Source organism: Hippichthys cyanospilos, chromosome 20, assembly GCF_059441005.1.
Source record: "Hippichthys cyanospilos isolate Australia breed blue-spotted pipefish chromosome 20, RoL_Hcya_1.0, whole genome shotgun sequence".
Lineage (NCBI taxonomy): Eukaryota > Metazoa > Chordata > Actinopteri > Syngnathiformes > Syngnathidae > Hippichthys > Hippichthys cyanospilos.
The window spans coordinates 11,682,890-11,702,524 of NC_142388.1; the positions used below are offsets into that span (position 1 = coordinate 11,682,890).

A 19,635-nucleotide genomic window follows, 5' to 3' on the forward strand; every position below is an offset into this window, starting at 1 on the left:
GTGCATCCAATGCATTGCGATAACAGTACACAACCTATGCCAGTGAAAAAGAAACTATGTATAAATATGTGATAAGAGGAAAAAAACTATGTATGAATATATAAAATAAAAAATATATATTATATACTGTATATGAATGCAGATAAACATTGAATAAAAAGAAACTGGAAAAAAAAACACAGGAAAAACGTTCTTCTTCATATACAAAGCAACTTTTTTTTTTTAAATCTAATTTTTAAAGGTTGGCTGTAGAATTTCTTTTTTTCCTGTGTCAGAATTCCGCCCAAGGCTCCCACCGGAACACGTGTGACATTTAACAGAGCTCCTGTCTTTTAGGGCTGACTCCCTGCACAATAAATCAACAGCTGGAGAAGATGAAGTCGAATTATGCTACATATTTTCCTTTGTTTTCCAAAAAGAGAGACTAGGTAAGACTAGTTTGTACTGTATTTTTCTTTTTGGTATTTATCCCACCGCATCCTTTTCAAGGCAAACGTCGGCTTGCTGGTTTAACTGCACTACCACCCCCCGTCATATATTTTGACACGAGGCTATTACATTCCCCGAGTCACCGAGGGACACTTATGGCTTTTATAGACGGGAGAGACACGCCGTGCGACGGGATAAATATCATCCGTTAGCGGACAGCCAGTGGTCAAATCAATCGCACAAGCCAGCGTTTACTGCCGCATTGAAATGATCGGATCGTTATTGTCGTTTACTACTAAATGAGAGAAAGGATACCTGTGGAAGATTTCATGAGAATTTATGACTGGCTACTACTGCCAGCCCTTCAAAGGGCGAACAATATGTGTGCACTGAACTGAGCCGTGACCACGTTTTAGATTTAATGAAGGCATAAGCGCCTTTCTCCCCCTAGTGAATATGGATAGCCCTTCCAATCACACCTGCCGTTTTGGACAATATTGGACTGGGAAATTCATTCTGAAACTCAACGATATTGATTTTACATGTAGTTTTCTCTAAAAGGCATGTTGTTGAAATCAAAAGGTGTTTTGTTGTTGTTGTTTTTTTTCCATTGAAATTGCATCTGTGCAGCGATACCACATGCTCACACCATAAATAAATAAGAAATGCACTGATAAATGCAGATTTCATGCACCGGGGGTGGCGGAACAGATGGCCGTCAAATCCAAATGCAGCTTCCTGCTTGGGCTCCAGGGTTATTTTGTATTCAGGTGAAAATGGCGGATAATTTTAATGGAGTGCAAGGTGCGAGGATCAAACGGACAAGCACGCACAGCGCAAGCGTGTCAAACTTAATCTTTGATAGCCTTATTACCCTGACGTTAAAGCTAAACGAGTTTTCACGCGTTCGTTAGCACCTTTTAATAGGATGTCCACAATTTGCCGCCTGTGGAAAAGGAGGGAAGCATGATGTATTTATCACATTCAGGGTCAGGATGGACATATTATTGGTAGATTTTGGCGGTTGACACATATAATAAAAAAGCAAGGTGGACGGGCTTTCAACTGAACTCTAAAGGATGGATGTAATATCCACTATGAACTTTACAGGTAAATGTAATGTGACTTTTGTTAAACATTTGTACTTTCAGCTCCCAAATCTGACCCTAACTCAGAGTTTCTCAACTATATTTTGCCGTGCCCCCCCCCCAAAAATGAGAAAACTTTCCGCGCCCCCCCCACAGTCGATGCACTGAATATAAATAAGATCATTATTGATGAAAATTGTTTAAGTATACCTACACATGTATACTTTTTAACATTAACAACAGAAAAACGCAATATAAATCAACTTTCAACAACTTAACTCGTGTTTATACGGGTTCTAGCTTAGTCTAAAACGGAAAAAAAGGAGCAAGTGCACCAAAGTGTCTGAAACTAAAAGAAAATGATGAAAATTCTTACTTTATTGCAATTACATTTCAAATGACAAAAACAAAGCCTTTTTCCTGGGATCATCCACGCCTCCCCTGGCATCACCTCGCGCCCCCACAGGGGGGTCCGCCCCACTATTTGAGAAGCACTGCCCTAACAGGAGATTGGCGCCCGTTTCTCTGTGTTCTAAGTCAGTGGTATTCAATCACTGGATGAGCTGTAAGTCGCAGATGCAAGGTTTAAAATGCTAACAGGTAAGGCATATACAATTGTTACGGGTGGGTTCACTCAGGGGTCTTGTTCTCCGGTACCGGCCTGCTTTGTTTCTTTTTCCCTGTGTTTCCTGGCATCTTTTTTTAGGTGTGCCCCAGCAGTTCAAGGATTGGTCGGCTCCAGGAAGGCCCATGATTGGCTGCTGCTGATTGGCAGGTCGCACACCTGCTATATATTGAGCTGAGATGGCAGACAACTTCCTCGTCCTCCTTCGCTCCCAACTAGCCACACATTTGTACTAATAGTTATGGAAACCGAGCAGTAGGGGTGAACCGCCGTTTTTGTTGTACATTTTCTATCCTCCTGTTTTTTGGAGCTATGGGAGGTAAGCCTATTGTCTTTTGGTTGTTTTGTTTGCTAGGTTAGTTTGGTTATTGCAAAGACATTGTTTTGTTTGTTGTTTTGGCCTTGGTTCACCCTGAGTTAATTGCTCCTATCTTTCAGTAATCCTTTTGTCATGTAAATAAATACATCTTTTGTTTTCCAAACATTTGGTTTATCGGCTGGCTGCTTGGGAGTTGGGGAAGGCGGGGCCCATTACATATGTTGTGTCCTAGGCCCCTAGACTGGGACATAACAACAATATGAAGAGCAGATTAATTTTGTTGGACTCAAAATTCTTCTGATTATCTTAGTTATGAATACATTTTATTACTGCAATTACTTCTCATAGAAATTAGAAGTACAGACAATTCTCTAAACCAGCTAAATTTTGAATGAATTTTGAATTAAATTTGGATGTCACTGGATAAGCTGACATTAATTTTCAATTGTAAGGCAGCAAATTCTGAAGTGGCTGTACACGACACATATTTCACTGATTATTTTTGAACAAAATTTTGATCACATTCATTTAAAAGACTATTTTTGGAGAAATGGGAAAAATGGGTATAAGAAGCGGCACTCAAAGGCGAATAAATCATTTCTATATTTTTTATTTATGATGTTTTCTGATTGTATACATGTATATTATATATACGTAGCACTTGCTATACTATTTTGGTACCAATTTTTAATATGTATGTACAATTTTGATGTTTTTGCCTGGGGTTCTAAACACATTAGCTATCTAACATAGGTTTGGATTGCCCCTCATACAGTGAATTCGCCTTACAAGCCCAACCGCGGAACGTCTTAGTCTCGCAAGACAGGGGCCCACTGTATTTTGGTATTTCTATTTTAACGACAATGACAAGGAATGTGGGGACCAATTATTTCTGCATCTATTTAGTGATACAACAGTTCTAAGAGGGCCTTCACACACTCTGGTGCTCTGGCCCTAATAAAGACTATTTAGTGCAGATGTTTGGTCCAAAATAAAAACATCCTGGCTACAACAATCTTGTTAAGTAGTTGTGGGATTCCTTCCACATGTCTGACTGGAGGCGAGTAGAATGTTGTCTCACACATAATGAGCCCCACTGAGTATTTTTCGCTTTCTAGCCGGCAAAACTGACCTCTGATGATGATGATGATGATGTTTTTTCACATGCCTATTCATTTCGAGGTAAAGAAATGTTTAAAAAGAAAAAAAGAGTGCGCTCCGAATGAATATAAATACCTTGGGAGAAGTCGACACTTCTGGCTTGTAAACTAGCACCACGAGGGTTAACGTTTGATTCATATTTTTGTATTTACTTATTTTTGGGCATCCCTGCTGTGAATTTGACAACATTATTATTTTATTTTACTGGCCTCGGCTTCAATCCTGCAATGTGGTAGTCTTGCGGGACAACCGGTCAAACTGGACACCCAATCCCCACGCTGCAATCCCCTAAATCCTTTGGAGTGTTTTTGCACTATTGACTGTGCCAAAACAGTTCAGCTAATGCAGCGTTTTCACTTAATATCCTGAGGTAGAGCCGGCAATGGAGACTTATGGTGATGTGAATTTACAGCTAGGGGAAACGGATGACAAGGTCAGTAGATCCGGCGGGATTTGTGGTTGGGGAGTTGTGGGATCTTATTGGTGTGGTTTTTATGAGTGTTTATAGACCGCCGTGGGAATACTAACTAGGTGTCTGTTTACACACGCAAAGTGAATATCACAAAATATATAGTTTGCAAGTGATCTGACAAGTTTAAAAAGCTTCCAAAACAGCAATTCAAGTCTGGCTACATGATAACACTGTAACAATTTTTTACACTGATCAGATCAGCATTTGAATGTTCATTTGCCAGGTTGAGTCTACATAATGCACCCTTGCAATGCAACCTCAGATCTACACATTTAATTCGGTTGCATATCAAATCCATCTCGTTTTTAATTTGATTACTGTGAATGTTTTGATATTTTGAGGCATGACGAATTATTAGAAACATTACATTTGGTTGAAATCAAAGCAAATCATATCATATTTAGCATATGATGGGTTCATGATTCTTTTCAAGTATTTATCTTTTGAGACAATACGAGTAATTATAGCACATTACTATTGGAATGTCCATTAAGACTCAAATAGATTGAGAACACGCAATTGACAGAAAGTTCTTCTGAAATGAAGGCGCGTGTATGTACCCTGGAGGTATGTGCGATTTCAAATATGCAGTGTTCCCTCGTTTTTCGCTTTTAAAAGGGATTGGGGACCCCCCTACTTTTTTTTTTTTTTTTTTTTTTGCAAAAAGTGAAATCCGTGAAGTAGGACACGTTTTGTGAATGTGTACCAGGATTTTTAAAACGTGAAAAGTATTTATACTTCACATATTTGAGAAAAAGATCTCTGCACGACACTGATTTACTTTAAATCTTTAATTATTAAATCTTATATAGTAACTGTACTGTTATCCCTTCCCGTTTCCAATCACTCTTTATTGTGACTTCGTTCAATGTTAAATATGTATCTTCGGTTTCTTGTTTGTCCTTGGCTGAGCTCAGCTTGTTGAGCTTGACTGTTTTTCTATTTACACACAGAAATGTTAATACAATCCGATAAGGAACTAACAATGAATAAGTATTATACAGTTATATTCTGGGGCTGCGTCGCTCCTGCCAGGACTGTGTGTCTTGAGTGTGTGTAGCAAAATACTGAAGACATTTTGGAGCCTTATGTGTTCAGTGCCAGATAGTTTGGTTTGATTTTGCACAGAATAATGTCATAGCCTTACCTCATATTCTACGTACTCCTCCTCCTCCACCTCATATGAAACGGTCTGAATTTTGACATGCTCGCCATCTTCTGGCACCTTTGTCTGCGGCTCCTCCGAGCCGGCCGCGTCCCCTCCGCTCGTCTCCTTGGCCTTTTTCTCCGTGAAGGTGGTTTCGCAGCACTCACTTTTGTATTCCTTGGCCTTGATGCTGCCATTGTCCTCTTTGTACAGGATGAAGTTGGGCCTGTAGAAGGCCTCCACGGCCAAATGCAGCGAAGTGGCATCCAAAAGCTGCTGCGACTTCATCTTGCCGTTGCTAGTATAGCCACCCCCTCCGCTGCCCACGTTGCCCTGCTTCCCTCCGCCGCTGTCGCCGCCTCCGCCGCTCTGGCCACCAAAGTAGTTGATAATGTTCTCCTGGTACTGATTGTTGGGGAAGTCTCCGCCATAACCGTTGACCATGTGCTTGCTGTTTTTGTCCAACAAAGGATTCTGGAGCTCACTGAGGTTCTCCATAGCAACAAAAGGGCAAAAGGCTTTCTAACGATGGGCGATTCTTTGACGAGCACTCGAGACGCTAGCGGCATTCAGCACTCTGAGATCTGCAGAGAAAGGAGACAGTAATAGAGAGGAAAAGGGAGTCTTTAGAGTTTATGTCTCAAGCAGACCTTTTGGAGAGTCGAGTTTTACTTCCAGGTTGTCAAGAGCTGCACCTGGCAAGAGGACTCAATTAGGTTCAATTTGCCTCCTTGTTACACACATGTGTTGAAACCCCTGAAGAGGAACAGCGATTGAGCCTAATGCATCTTGTGTGTATTTGTTTTTGCACCTCCCGTGATTGTTTGCATTCTAGTACTTGGGTCCTTTTTAGATTACGGAAGCGAGTTCCAACTGGGATGTGGCACTTGATAGATCGTGGTGTCGTGAAAAATTGTCCAGTTTTACTTGCGTAATTGGAATATGAATTTCAAACAATATAACTGTGTTCATGTATCTTTGCCAAAGATGCATTCTGACAATTAAATTCTCTCACTAAAACGCTTTCAGTAAAACCCAGTGCAAATGATGGATACCATTGTGTATCCATTGTATGACTAATATATATATATATATATATATATATATATATATATATATATATATATATATATATATTAGATACTTTCTGTATTATTGATGAAAAAACACATTTTTGACAAAGATGTCCATTTTGGCATTTCTACAAAAACGACCTTACAAGTTTCTAATTAATTCATTCTAATTTAGGTTCTCCCAGCAGCCAGAATGTTCGAATTGTAATCAAAGAGTATGGATATATATGAATATGGATTAGTAGACAATGCGCTCCACTGAAAAATGAACATGCTAAAACGTTAAATGCAGTTTTATCAGAACAGGACCAAGATGTCCATTTTGGGATTTCTACAAAAACGACCTTACAAGTTTCTAATTCATTAATTCTAATTTAGGTTCTCCCAGCAGCCAGAATGTTCGAATTTTAATCAAAGAGTATGAATATATATGAATATGGATTAGTAGACAATGCTCTCCACTGAAAAATGAATGTGCTAAATTTAAAACGTTAAATGCAGTTTTATCAAAACAGAATTTCAGTTTTCAAGTTTAGGTCATCTATTTAACTACTAAGATTTTAGGGTGGAAAAGGTAAAAAGCACTTTGGGCCATTTTGAGTCCCGTGGCCAATGCTATGCTTGAATTGCACTGACTTTGGCAGCACATAATTTAGGGGGAGCTCTTTGGAAAGTGTGCCCAAAAAGTGTCTCCACATAAACTAGATGATCATTAATTACAGTTAATGAGATTCAAACATTCAGGTAAACAAGCACAAAAGTAGCTATAAAGCAATTTCAGTTGAGGACTTTTTGTGCTGATTTTCCCCTTTTTACTTTTGGATGCAACAAGTCATAGGTATAAAAATCATCTGTGATTACTGAGGTGCTTCCTTCATGTTCCTGGCAGCTAGGCAATCACATTTTAGACCACCGTAGACAGACGATGATGGACATGAGATGACATGCGGACGGAATGATCAAACTTGACAGGTTGTGATTGCTGTAGATGAAATGTCAAAAATGTTGCACTTAATTGGGCTTGTCAAATCTTGGCGTCCTTGCAAGATTCGTCACATTCTGTTTTGTGCGCATTTTGTTTTGCTTTAGTACATTTTTTTGGAAGAACGTAATTCTTTAACCCCTGGGTGTCAGGGGATTTTTCACTAACTTGGCCTTATTATCACCCAACTTGGGCTGACTTTGAAAGTGTCATAACAAATATAAGGGTCAAATATAAATGTAGTTTCCTTTCAACCCCTTAAAATGTTCAGTGGCATCAGCCTTATCCATACATATGTATGTTTAGATATATATACTCCGAGGCTTCGTCTTGAAGAATATTCATTTTGTGTGAAACAAAATGTTAACAGCTATTCAATGCTGCAGATGTCACAGATGGGAATAAGCAGATATAATGTAATGTATTGCATGAAATAAACACTTCCCTGCAGCAAAATAAAAGCTTTCCGGCAACAATTAGTTGTTGGATCGAATCATTTTGTCAACTACAAGTCCCACAATGCATAGCAAGAACTTTGCATTACGGGAATCAGGCTAAGCTACTCAATAAAGTCATTGAGTCATAAAGGCTTGCAAATGTCATTAATTGTTTGCTAGTGGCCCCCGGAGGTTTTGGGGTCTCAACACCAACATTTCTATTGCATTTCTGTTTGCAAGTTGCCATTAAAAGGATTAATGCCAAAATTGAAGGGGAATGCATGATAAAATACAGTTTGCGGTATGAAAATTTATCATATTTCCAATTTTTAATGGAAAGAAAAAGGGCCCGGGATGGGATAAATTTGACATATTGAAGATTCCTTTCTATAAAAAGGACGGCAGGACGCCATATTGAAACTTGACATGTTTTTACAATCTATTTTAGTGCCCTAGTGTTTTTTATGTGCTTCCCCTTTGATATCACACTTCAAAATGATCTAAAAGTTGGCTCAAAATTTCCTCCATGGGTTAAAGGAATAACCTTGGCATGATATCTCCTGTAAGTAACATTTTAGCAGTTGTAATTGTCAGTGTTAATGGTCAAATATCAAGAAAATTGACAAGTGACTTGTTCCCAGTAAATCTTAGAAATCATCAAATGTGTGATGAACTTGTCCTTTACTGAATACCGGATTTGTGATTTAGTTTCTGTTTTATTAGTTTTCACTGTCAGGTTCTATTATGAAGAGATTAAAATGATGCTAATTTCATATGGGATTAAACATGTTATGTCAGTGTGGTTGCCAGAACTGCTGTTTGCTATATTTATTCTTATTATGCTACCTGATGCTTTTTTATCATGTCATATGCTGTAATACATTTGCCTATCATTATATGTATCATTAAGTGCCAGCTCTATAGCACCTATTAAATTTTCATTCTGGACGTTTGCCATGATCGTAAAGTTCCCGCCAACAGATTAACAAGCCTCAATCAGATGACAAACAAGGCATCAAAAACGTGCTCCAAACATCGAAACTCAATTGGGCGGTTTCCATCCAGCCCCCCAATCGACCCCCTCAACTCACCCTTGACCTTCATCTGATGAACACTCGCTGGAAATAGAAATGCCAAATGCAGATTAATTCAGGGGTCCCGACCTCAATCGTGCAGTGCTGCGTCTTTTCCACATGCATAATGAGACAACCAGAGTACAAACAAGTCCTGTCAGTGTTTCTGGCTGCGAGTAATACTTAAAAAGTTTACCTGTAATCATGTGCAAATGAGCCTCATGAGCCACGATCATTTTACGGAATACTTTTCCGAGACATTCTCACTAACAAGCAAGAGAGAGGTCACATTTGCATGACGCTCTGTAGAAATTGCTCGTGAAATGCTCTGCGATCAATTAAAAGCAAATAACTTTGAATATGAGATTGTAAAAAAAGACATTTGAAACTGGTAACTGCTGAAAAGATGCAAATAACTGTAGTCAGTTTTAGCATTGAATTATTTGAGCTTTGCCCCAGCCTGAATAAAAAATTGTGCAAAACTGTTATCTGTGCAAAAGGTGCTTAGATATTCTGTTTTATTTAGCATGTTTTTGTTTACCAAATAAATCCATTATAATTTCGTCAAAATGTCAGGACTTAAGTAATAATGGAGAATTCAGAATATGTAAAGCAAGAAAACATAATGAATTTGACTTTTTATTGCTACTGAGAGTTAGTGTCAGGGCATTGGTTTGAGCTGCGATTCTCGTGAGATGTTAAAAGGTTTTCTGCAGATAACAGCAAATAAAGTTAAATGCTTTTAACTACTGTTGCAGGAACAATATATTTTTATTTTTGAATTAAGAGAAGATTTATTGGAACACAAAGCAAGATATTGCTAAAATGTGTTGCAAGTGACTCCTTTGCAAAATGCTGGATGAATTTAATTTATAAGGATGTTAATTACTTATCAGGAACACAATTTTCTGGCAGAAAGGCCAAATGTTAAACAATCTGTCTTCTGGAGTTCCTCATAAAATATAGATAACACTACGAATACAGTTATAAACTTTAATAAATCAAACACAGATGGAACAGCATTTTTTTTTTCTTTTTTGTTTTTTTTACTAAATCACACATTTTTTAACAGATTTTTCCAATGTTGCTTATAACAGATAATTACTTGAGTAAAATCTTGACTTAAATTAGGGTGAATTTCACGAAAACCTAATAGTAAGTATACTCCTGACTTTAGGGGTTACAATAATCATAAGTATTCAATTATAACACATGATGTGTGATTTGAAAGTGACAAAATTTTGGTACTTTTAGACACATTCCTTCATTGTATATCGAATAACATACTGTTGTAGTTATTGACACAGCTGAATAATAATTTGTTGGAAAAACTCTAAATTGATCATCTCTATCTGAGACGTCAAATAGCTCCTCCCATTTAACGTCCGGATGTCCTTATCTTCCTCCTCGTTGATTGTTCAAACATCTTTGTTACTGTTCCATGGGACCCGTCCAATTTGTTTGAAATGGAGGTCTTTGGAGATGATTTGCTGATCATCTTACTTGGGATGTTCTTTATCCAAGTGACGAGTGTTGTGAGACCACTGTGTGGAAGGTTGCTTTTCGCTGTTTCTCCCCCCACCTGCAGATATCCATGCCAGCTTGTTCAAGCACACTTCTAAGGGCTTAAGGAGACAAGTCAAGCTGTATTTTCCTTTTCATAATGTGTCAAAGTCCCCCAAAGAAAATTCTCCACGCAGCCTTGTTGTTGATAACAAAGAAGCCATTCGGTGCTTGACAAAAGTGCATTTTTGTGATGTTCTGCGCAAATGCATGTGCGGATGCATACTATATCAAATTAGAAGTACCGTATTTTCCGCACTATAAGGTGCACCTAAAAGCCAATTTTTTTTTTAAAAAGCTGATGATGCGCCTTATAATCAGGTGCGCCTTATATATGAATCAACATTGAAATTGGGATTGGTAGATGGGGAATGAACTGATAAAGTAAGCTTTACCTGTTTCTTTTGTGTGTTTACAGTTGAACAAGGTTGGTCATATTTACATTGAGTTATTATGCTTTTGAGAGTTTAGAGTTATTATTTGAGTTATTATTGTTATTACTTTGATTATTACTATATTGTGATTGAAAAGTTTTTGAAATATGTCATTAATTGAGGGTGCACTTTATCATCCGGTGCACCTTATATGTGGAAAAAGTTTTAAAATATGTCATTAATTAGGGGTGCACCTTATAATCCGGTGTGAGATATAGTGCGGAAAATACGGTACTATATCAAATTAGAAGTATATATAATCATTTTAAGCCTAGTAAATGACATATTACTTATTTCACATTCAAATGAATGTTATTCAAACAAAGACATGTGTAAAAAAATGATCTATTTTGAGTTATGCGGTTAAAAGTCTATCTATCCAGGGTCACAGGCTTGCTGGTGCCTATCCCAGCTGACACTGGGCACTAGGCGGGGGACAACCTGAACTGGTTGCCAGCCAATTGCAGGGCACACAGAGACCAACAACCACCCGCACACGCAATCACTCCTAAGGACAATTTAGTATCTCCAATACACCTGCCATGCATGTTTTTTTGTTTTTTTTTTGGAAGCCGAAGTACCCGGATAGATCCTACGCGGGCTTGGGGAGAACATGCAAACACCACACAGGAAGGCCGGAGCCAGCTGGATTCAAACTCGGGTTCTTTAACTGTGAGGCGGACGTGCTAACCATTACTCCACCAAACCACCCGCTTATAAGTTTAGTAGATCCCAATTACTATAAGAAGTAAGCAAAACTGAGTTAACAGTTTTTAACTTTGACAGCACTAGTTTTCAAGTTGTAATGGTTGAAATGGATGAGGGCGTTTTGGAGAGTAGCATCTGAGGAATTGGCGATGATGAGTGATTAATATTCTATGTTGTGTTTTAGTGCAGAAAAATGACAAGATATATTGCAGTCTCCTTTCCTAACACATTGCAATGTTTTCCCTCCTCACCTCCATGAATAAAACACAATTCTCACGCTTGCAGTTTTCCTGATAAACCGCCTCAAACAACAAGCAAAGATCCCAGTTGCTCTTGCCTCCTGACATTGCAGTTCTGGCGTTCTCACAGGTCCACAAATAGCTCCGGGGATGCAGACTCATGCAGTTCCTCGATACAAGTGGATGTGATTATGCACGGGAATCAAAATGTAGCCCCTCCTTGCTGTCTGCTTAGCATACTGCCACGCGCCGCTTCGCCGGTCCAAAACGACCGCCGACCCCAACATGGAGGCGCACAGCAGCGTCTGTCTTGTTCTATACGGTCAACTACTCCAAATTTCCCAACCTCGGTTACACTTTCTGTATGAAGTTATGCTCTGACAAGACTTTAGTGGGAAATCATCTAAAAAGTTGAGCGTGTAGTTTGCCGTCTCTTCCATGGTTCTTAGGTGGTTTTCTATATTCAATTTTCCGTGTATTTTCATCCCTTCTGCAGCCCAGATGGGTCTAAAATACATTTAGGCACACAACTAGATGGATTTAGTTGGACTCTGCCTCAAACTGGATTGCCCCCATGTATTAACCTTGGATTCATCCATTCAAGTCGTAATGACACCCCTCTGACCCCCGTCGTTATATTGATGAAAGTCTACTAAATTATTCATTATCCTGAATGGATGCATTAATTAATCATACCCATTTCCCAAATACAAGGTTGATGTCAGGTGCTGTGTTCAGCAATTTTATTACAGCAATACAAAATATCTTTAGGGCAGAAGCGATTGGGTATTTTTGATGCTTGGATTTCTTACAGAAAATTCAAATCGAATATCAAGTATTTGGATTAAAACGTTTATATTTCAAATAGATTGGTTGGTGAACAACACATTTTCGCTGAATTCTGAATGACCGATTTTTTTATCATTTCCATCTGTCACACCATTCTCTATGGCACATTTGAGAGACCATAGTTGGCTAAAATGTGATCAGCAGGAACAGCAACCGTGTCAGGTTGTCATGAAAATGTGCATAGTCATTTAAATCTATCACGGCAGACTACAGTATGTGGAGCACTCGAGCGCTGCTAGCTAGCTGCTTATCTGCGCTCGATGCAGCTACAGTGTAATGTATTCCGAACCCTGAGCAAACACTGCCAACAGGTGCCGTATGTCAGTGTCAGCATACTTAATTTGTTTGTTAGTGCCCCGAATTGGCAATTGAATGTGATTTCAGAACAACAGTGTGTTTGTATCGGAGGTTGAGAGCAACAGTGGCAGTAGAAAGACTAGTCAAGCTTTTACATGTCAGCATGCTGCAGGGAATAACTTCAAAATGAAATCATACCAAGGCCTGTGTGTCAGTGTTTTATTTGGTAAAGTGAAGTTTATTTTGAAGTTGGCCACCTCACAATATTTCCGGAGTGATTTACTGTCATGCAGACCATTAAAAATTGTGATTAGCTTGACATTTTTTTTCTGACTGGTACGTTAATAAGTGGGCTATCTAGGGCAGGACCTGGGTACTGGTGTTATTTCAGGGACTCGTTTCAGCTCTATTTTTGCAGACATTTTCTATCCTTTCATCCTCTTTAGATTTGCTTTCACATCGTGCGTCCTTGCTTGTTGCTTACTTAGGTGAAATCTACCTTTCTATCTTTTTTTTTTCATTCCCACCTTCCCGCTTTCCTTCCTTCCTTCAGATTTGCTTTCCAGTCTTGCGTCCTTGCTTACTTCTTACTTTTCTGCCTTTCTTCTTTTCTACCTTCCCACTTTCTTTCCATCCATCCATTCGTTCATATATACACCCCGTAAGTCTGCACAATTAATCGAATGTTAATCGCGATCACAATATTGGCTGCCACGATTAATTAAGATGATCCTCAGCGATATTAACATTTAAAAAGTCTAGCACTTTTTTTTAATTACAAGTCAAATCAAGCACTTTTCCTTCCTACTATTTGGGAACATTGTTTCCCGACTGTCAATTGAGACCCATTTTGGAAAATCTGATCAGCAAAAAATTGGAATAAATTTGGTTTTAAATGACCCAAATTCATATTTTGACTGCTAATTGATTAAAACATTGCTTATAAGTAAATAATGTGCTTGGCTCTAAGTTGGCTTTTTTTTTTCATTGGTTTGCACTCAAGTAAGTTAACTGTGTTTACCTGTGTGCCAAGATTTTGCCATGCCTTTGGCTGAATACTTTTTAATTATTATTTACTTTATGTATTTGTTTATTATTAATTATTTATAATGATCAAGCATAGAAGCCTTGTTCATATGCTGGTTGTTTAAAAAAAAGGGCAATGATTAGACATCTTGATGAATAACATGATGATTGATCATGATTTCAATATTGACCAAAATAATCGTGATTATTATTTTGGCCACAATGGTGCAGCCCTACTTCGTTGTATTTTCATTTTTGCTAAACTTTTTTTTTTTTATAACAATAGTACAATATAGTAGTTAGTAAAAAAAAAACAAAATCTTCCAAAAAGAGCAAAAGGACTAAAAAAACACAGCATGCTCGAGCCTTGCAACAGCAATATATTTGGTTTAAAAAAATGGGAGTGGAATTAATTTTGAAGAATGCTGTCCTTTTTTGCGCGCCACTTAGTCTCAGCGTCTCTTAGTCTTTCTTTGACACGATGACATTTTCCAAAAATGTTAAGGAAAGGCGACAAAGGTTAAGAGATTTTCAACTTTCCATTGGGGTACCCACTCTTTGTTCTTGACTCAAATTCAAACGAACACATTTTGAAAAAAAGTGTATACCTCCTTTTGATAATGCTACTGACTGAAGCCGCCATATTTTCCTTGCATTTACTTGTGAGTGTTTTGAGCCTGAGACTATGAGTAAACATACCAGGGTGGGTGTATGTGTTACGAACGGAATAATAAAAATGGATGGGAAAGAGAGAGCAACAGCAGAATGCATCAGTCTCCACTCAAATGCTTTGGAATGAAAATTAAAAAATCTGTGCTCTGAGCTTAGCTGTTATCTAAATATTGATTCCTTCAGTAACCCTGTTAAGAATCCATTGATTTGAGTTGTACTGTCTACGCCAGATTAACTTGGTGGCTCGATCATTATATTGATTTAAATGCACCAAATATGCAGATTTTTTTTTTTTTTTTTTTAGATGTGAACAGCAATACATCCAGGCAAAAAACTACATGAGCTAAAAAGGTTGTGCCCCCCGGTATCACAATCCTTTACAAGTTGTAGTGACTACAGGGATACTAATCTTATTTAAAAAATTTCCAGCAGTAAAAATGTGTATATATATATATATATATATATATATATATATATATATATATATATATATATATATATATATATATATATATATGGCAAGATATATAGAAATATTCATATATACAGTGCTATGACATTACAAATACGGTTTTGTAACCACTCACTATCAAACAAAGCTTTACAATTCCACCATTTTGAAACAAGTGAGGTCGACCAATAAAAGACCACCATCTTCGTGAGGAGACACCGACCAATAGCAGACCAGCATTGTAGTCACGTGTTGCATGGAAGCAGTTAGACGGCAATAGTAAATAAGTGCAATTACCTAAAAACGCCAGCAGATAGAGGCAAAACAACACAAATACAGCCAACTGCGTAAGGTCATAACAGTTGTTTTTGTCACAAATCCGGGAAAATGTCATGAAGAGGGGATGAAAAAACTCAGTATTCCAGGTCGCAACATGAAAATAACATAAGTCAAGGACATTGTAACACAGGAGTCCACTATGTATGTGTATATATATATATATATATATATATATATATATATATATATATATATATATATATATATATATATATATATATATATCACACATACTCTGCTGAAATTAGTTGTAGAAGATTAGTATCTGGTTACTTGCTATTGACTGAAAATGAGTGCTCAACTAATGTGCAACCTAACACAACTCAACGGTTTTCCAGGTTTGTTCATGTGATGTTCCCAAGCTGAGCTGTGATTGGTCGTTACCTGAGCCGTAAATACTGGGGATTTTATTTTGAGTCAACAGTAAGTAGCAAAATGTGTTTTTTTAACTGTAACAATAATATAATTGTATAGCCAAATATTACAAATATTATGGTTTTACTTCTGAAAATGGCTAAGTATTCATTGAAAATGGACTCCATTTTTTTTTTAATATATTCTCTATGAAGTCATTTTCAGTCAACAGCAATATGGTTGACCCTTGAGATGGATTAAAAACAGTGGAATTTGTTCCTTAATTCATGTTCCACAAATTCATTTTTTTATCATACTGTCATATTTAGACTAGTGGGACCACACAGAACATATGATTATCAATAAATTTCTAACTTGACACCCCCTTTAAGGTTGCAAACTACTATTGTTGTAGAATCCAATTATTCAAGTCATAGTGACAACAGAACATAACCATCGTCCTTTGTGGCTCCTGTGTGTCAAAAAAACAACCAAAAAAAACCAACAACATGAAAACAGAAGTCCAGAGGTGTCAGACACAAGGCTAGCTGATTAGTACACATCCAGGATGGGGCCGGGTCGCCGTTACGTGATCCGTCTAGCACACTTCAGTCCCATCAGACTGTTAGTCAGCTACATGCAGTCTGCCTTCGTCAGCCTCCCCGTCAATCAAACTCCCACCTTTTGACCCGCTCACCCCCAATCTGGGTATTATCAGCCGGGGGGGGGGGCCCGAGGCCAGCTTGTCGAGACGCACCTGAATACCAATGCGCCTTATCTGTCGGCCATGTTTATCAAGGCACTCCATCCCGCAAGACACAGGCAAATTCATCTCTCTGTGATTTAATTTTGAACGCGGCGACGGCCCATGCGGCACATAATGAAAGCGACGCCTGCTCGTTATTGACGACCGTGTGCGAGGGCCCGGAGTGGAGGATGTAAATTCCAGACCCATTCGTCATCCGAGCTCACGGAAGTGCAATCGCTGAGCTGCGGTTATGTTTACTTGTTGACATCACATGTGCTCAAAGCTCAGGTAACAACCAAGTACGACTTATTTGAAAATATTTGAACGATGTGAAGATGTGACTATTTTTTGTACTTGGTCATGAGACAATCACAACCTCAGCCCTGGTTGACCATGACCTGAGCCTTGAGCAGATGTGATGTAATTTTTAGTTGATAGAAAATGTGTTTTAAATAGTATTAAATGTACATGAGAAGTCATTTAGTTACCAAATTGACAATAGTCAAATGATGACAATTTTTACCGCTGAAGAAAGCTAAGTGTTGAAGTATGTTGGAGTATGTTGAAGTGATACATCACAAGCAGACACACATTTATAAGCGAGGGAAAGCTAAGTCTAGCTCCGACTGTTAATGTAAGTCACAGAAAGTCTTGTAAACAATTTTGACCATCAATTTTTCAAATGCAATTTAATGTGTTTTTTTTTCAAGGTCATATTTCCATGTATTTTTTTTTAATAAAACACAAATGATACATTAGTATGGTACTTATGTTAGAGTGTTACTGGTTAGACTTGTGTGAAAATAAAGGTGTTTTTTGGGGGGTTGGGGGTGCAGTCAATTACTCCACAATTACTTAAGGTTTACACGAGGACTCATCCTTATTCCCTGCACATCGTGGGGGTTTATTGTGCTTCTTTATAAAATGTCCTAATCCGTTTTTTGGGAATGAAACCACTCCGATGTCATCCATCATCCCCCACTCTCCAAAGCACCCTGATACAACATTACATCCTTCCGAAACCATCCCCCATGCAAGCCCTCCTATTGGATGATTTTAAGTGTTCCTTGATGTGTAAATCCTCTTGTGGAAATGAGAGTCTTGAATAATTCACCAGAAGCTTGCTGTCAATATAACAGGCTGCTGCCAGCCAGTATTGGGCTGACCTGTCTTTATGGCCAATTGATTGAGGCAACACAAAGGAGAGTCTGTTTTGTCTACTATGGTTATGTCTCATGTTAGTGTGGGGCTTTGGAGAACGGTGACAACTAGAATACAAAGCTTCAGCCCAAAGAAATTAAAAGCATTGATTGGGATTTTAATCCTGCTCCAGGCAGCACTTCATCACCAGGCCATTGAATGACAGTCAGTTAGTTGCCAAACTGGAATTTCACATTACAGCTCGTTATGGACGACACCCTGAAATTAATTTCACTTTGGAATGCTGTTGTGATCGCTTTACAGTACCTTGTTGTTGATTGTGAGTGCAACACAATACAGAGAGATTGCAGTGAGTTTTTTTTTTTTTAACAAAAAAGAAATCCCTTCTCAGGGTTCCTAAACACTAACCTGAATTTTTAATTAAAATTCATTCATTCAAAATTCATTCTAATTAAAATTCATTCATTCATTTTCTCAATTCATTTAATTAACCAGAGCAAGGGTTCTCAAACTTCCTCGAGTCAGCCCCCCCCATTGCAAATGTCTGCAGGAACAAAACAAAAAAAACAAACATCTAAGCGGAACTTTAAGTGCCCTTTTTATTCACCAACAGATTCAATTTGACAACAAGTACATTCATTATTTTTCAGCTATACTGAACTTAAGAAAATAAAATTTCCAAATTACACGCGTCCTCATAAAAAAAAAAAATGGGTCAATTTCCCCTAAACAGGCTACTGCCACATATTTAGTGACGACATAATCAAGCTCTTTGATGATGACGAGGGTCTATTTGACAAATTTAAAAATGATTCAATTTATTTTAAATACACGGTTGAATTGATTGTTTTATTGAAGTCGTGAATACTGGCACAATTTAAGATAAAATACAATGAAATTAACACAAATGTACATGTATTTATTTATTTATTTTATTAAAAACCCTTTCATGGGTCCGTGGACCCCACTTCGAGAACCACTGATCTAGAGAATCGCCTTTATGAAGTGTCTTATTTTGGTTATTCTTACTGCAAAACAAAAAACAAAAAAAACACAAAACTGGCATATTTTTGTGTCTCCTCATCACACAATTAAACAACATGACTCTCCCCCACACACACAGAAATGAGTGTTGGAAGTTGTGGACCAGCAACCAGTACCTTCTCCCTCATGATGAATAATGATGGACACCTTGCATTTATTTGCACAATTCCCCCCACCCCCCCTCCCAAAACGGCACCTAGTGACTTTCAAATCAAATAAAAACGACCTACCTGTGACTTCCCGGCAATCCAGATTCAAACCCCGGCTCGTGCATCACGCTGTAGCCTGGAGACCCACGCATAATCTGACACTTTCCCACACGGAGGAATGGGCGGCGTGTCCCGCCAAGCTGGTGTGCGTGCGCCCCGGCGGCTGCGCTCCCCTCCTCCGCGTAATGCTTTCTCCCGTGCGCCAGCAAAGCTCCCCTTTCCCCCATGAAACACTTTTTGTTTTCACGCCTCCTTCATAACCGCGCCGCTTTGGAGCATCTCGGCATGGAGAAGCGAGGACGTGTTCACCCTGTCCTTCCTTCCTTCGCTTGGCAGCGGAGTCCTCCCTCTAGTGTGCGCGCCTTTACTCTCACTCACTATTTGGATGTGTGGACGAGGTTAACCATGTGTGGGGTGCGTGAGGAGTAGGCGTCTGCTCCTCCTCTCCTCTTGCTGCATCACAAAGACCTTTGGTAAAAACACGGGCAAAAATCGTATTTTAAATACATGTGCATTGATTTTTTTTTTCAGGTGAGCTCACAAGACATAATGTATACCTGCAGCATTTTTTTTTCCTGAACTGTTGCTACATAAGGTCACCAATATATTAGGAACAGCTCTCGCAGCACGATGCGGTGCAGTATAGTACGGCATACTACAATAGATACATTTTACACAGTTTTGTTCCATCTTCTTATTTTAAACCTCTCCATTGGGTTAAAATAAGCAAAGAAA

The 19,635-nt window shown here is 38.4% G+C and overlaps 1 protein-coding gene across 1 annotated transcript in view; it reads right to left on the bottom strand.

The window, feature by feature from the left end:
• syndig1l (synapse differentiation inducing 1-like) overlaps nt 1-19,328 on the bottom strand; it is a 40,093-nt gene extending 20,765 nt beyond the window's left edge. Inside the window, exons 1-2 of the mRNA XM_088402707.1 lie at nt 18,922-19,328; nt 5,242-5,825 (exon numbers count right to left, since the gene is read on the bottom strand). Coding sequence (XP_088258833.1) covers nt 5,242-5,739 — 498 coding nt within the window. The 5' untranslated portion in view covers nt 5,740-5,825; nt 18,922-19,328. The remainder of the gene's footprint in view (nt 1-5,241; nt 5,826-18,921) is intronic.
• Between the last annotated feature and the right edge of the window lie 307 nt (nt 19,329-19,635).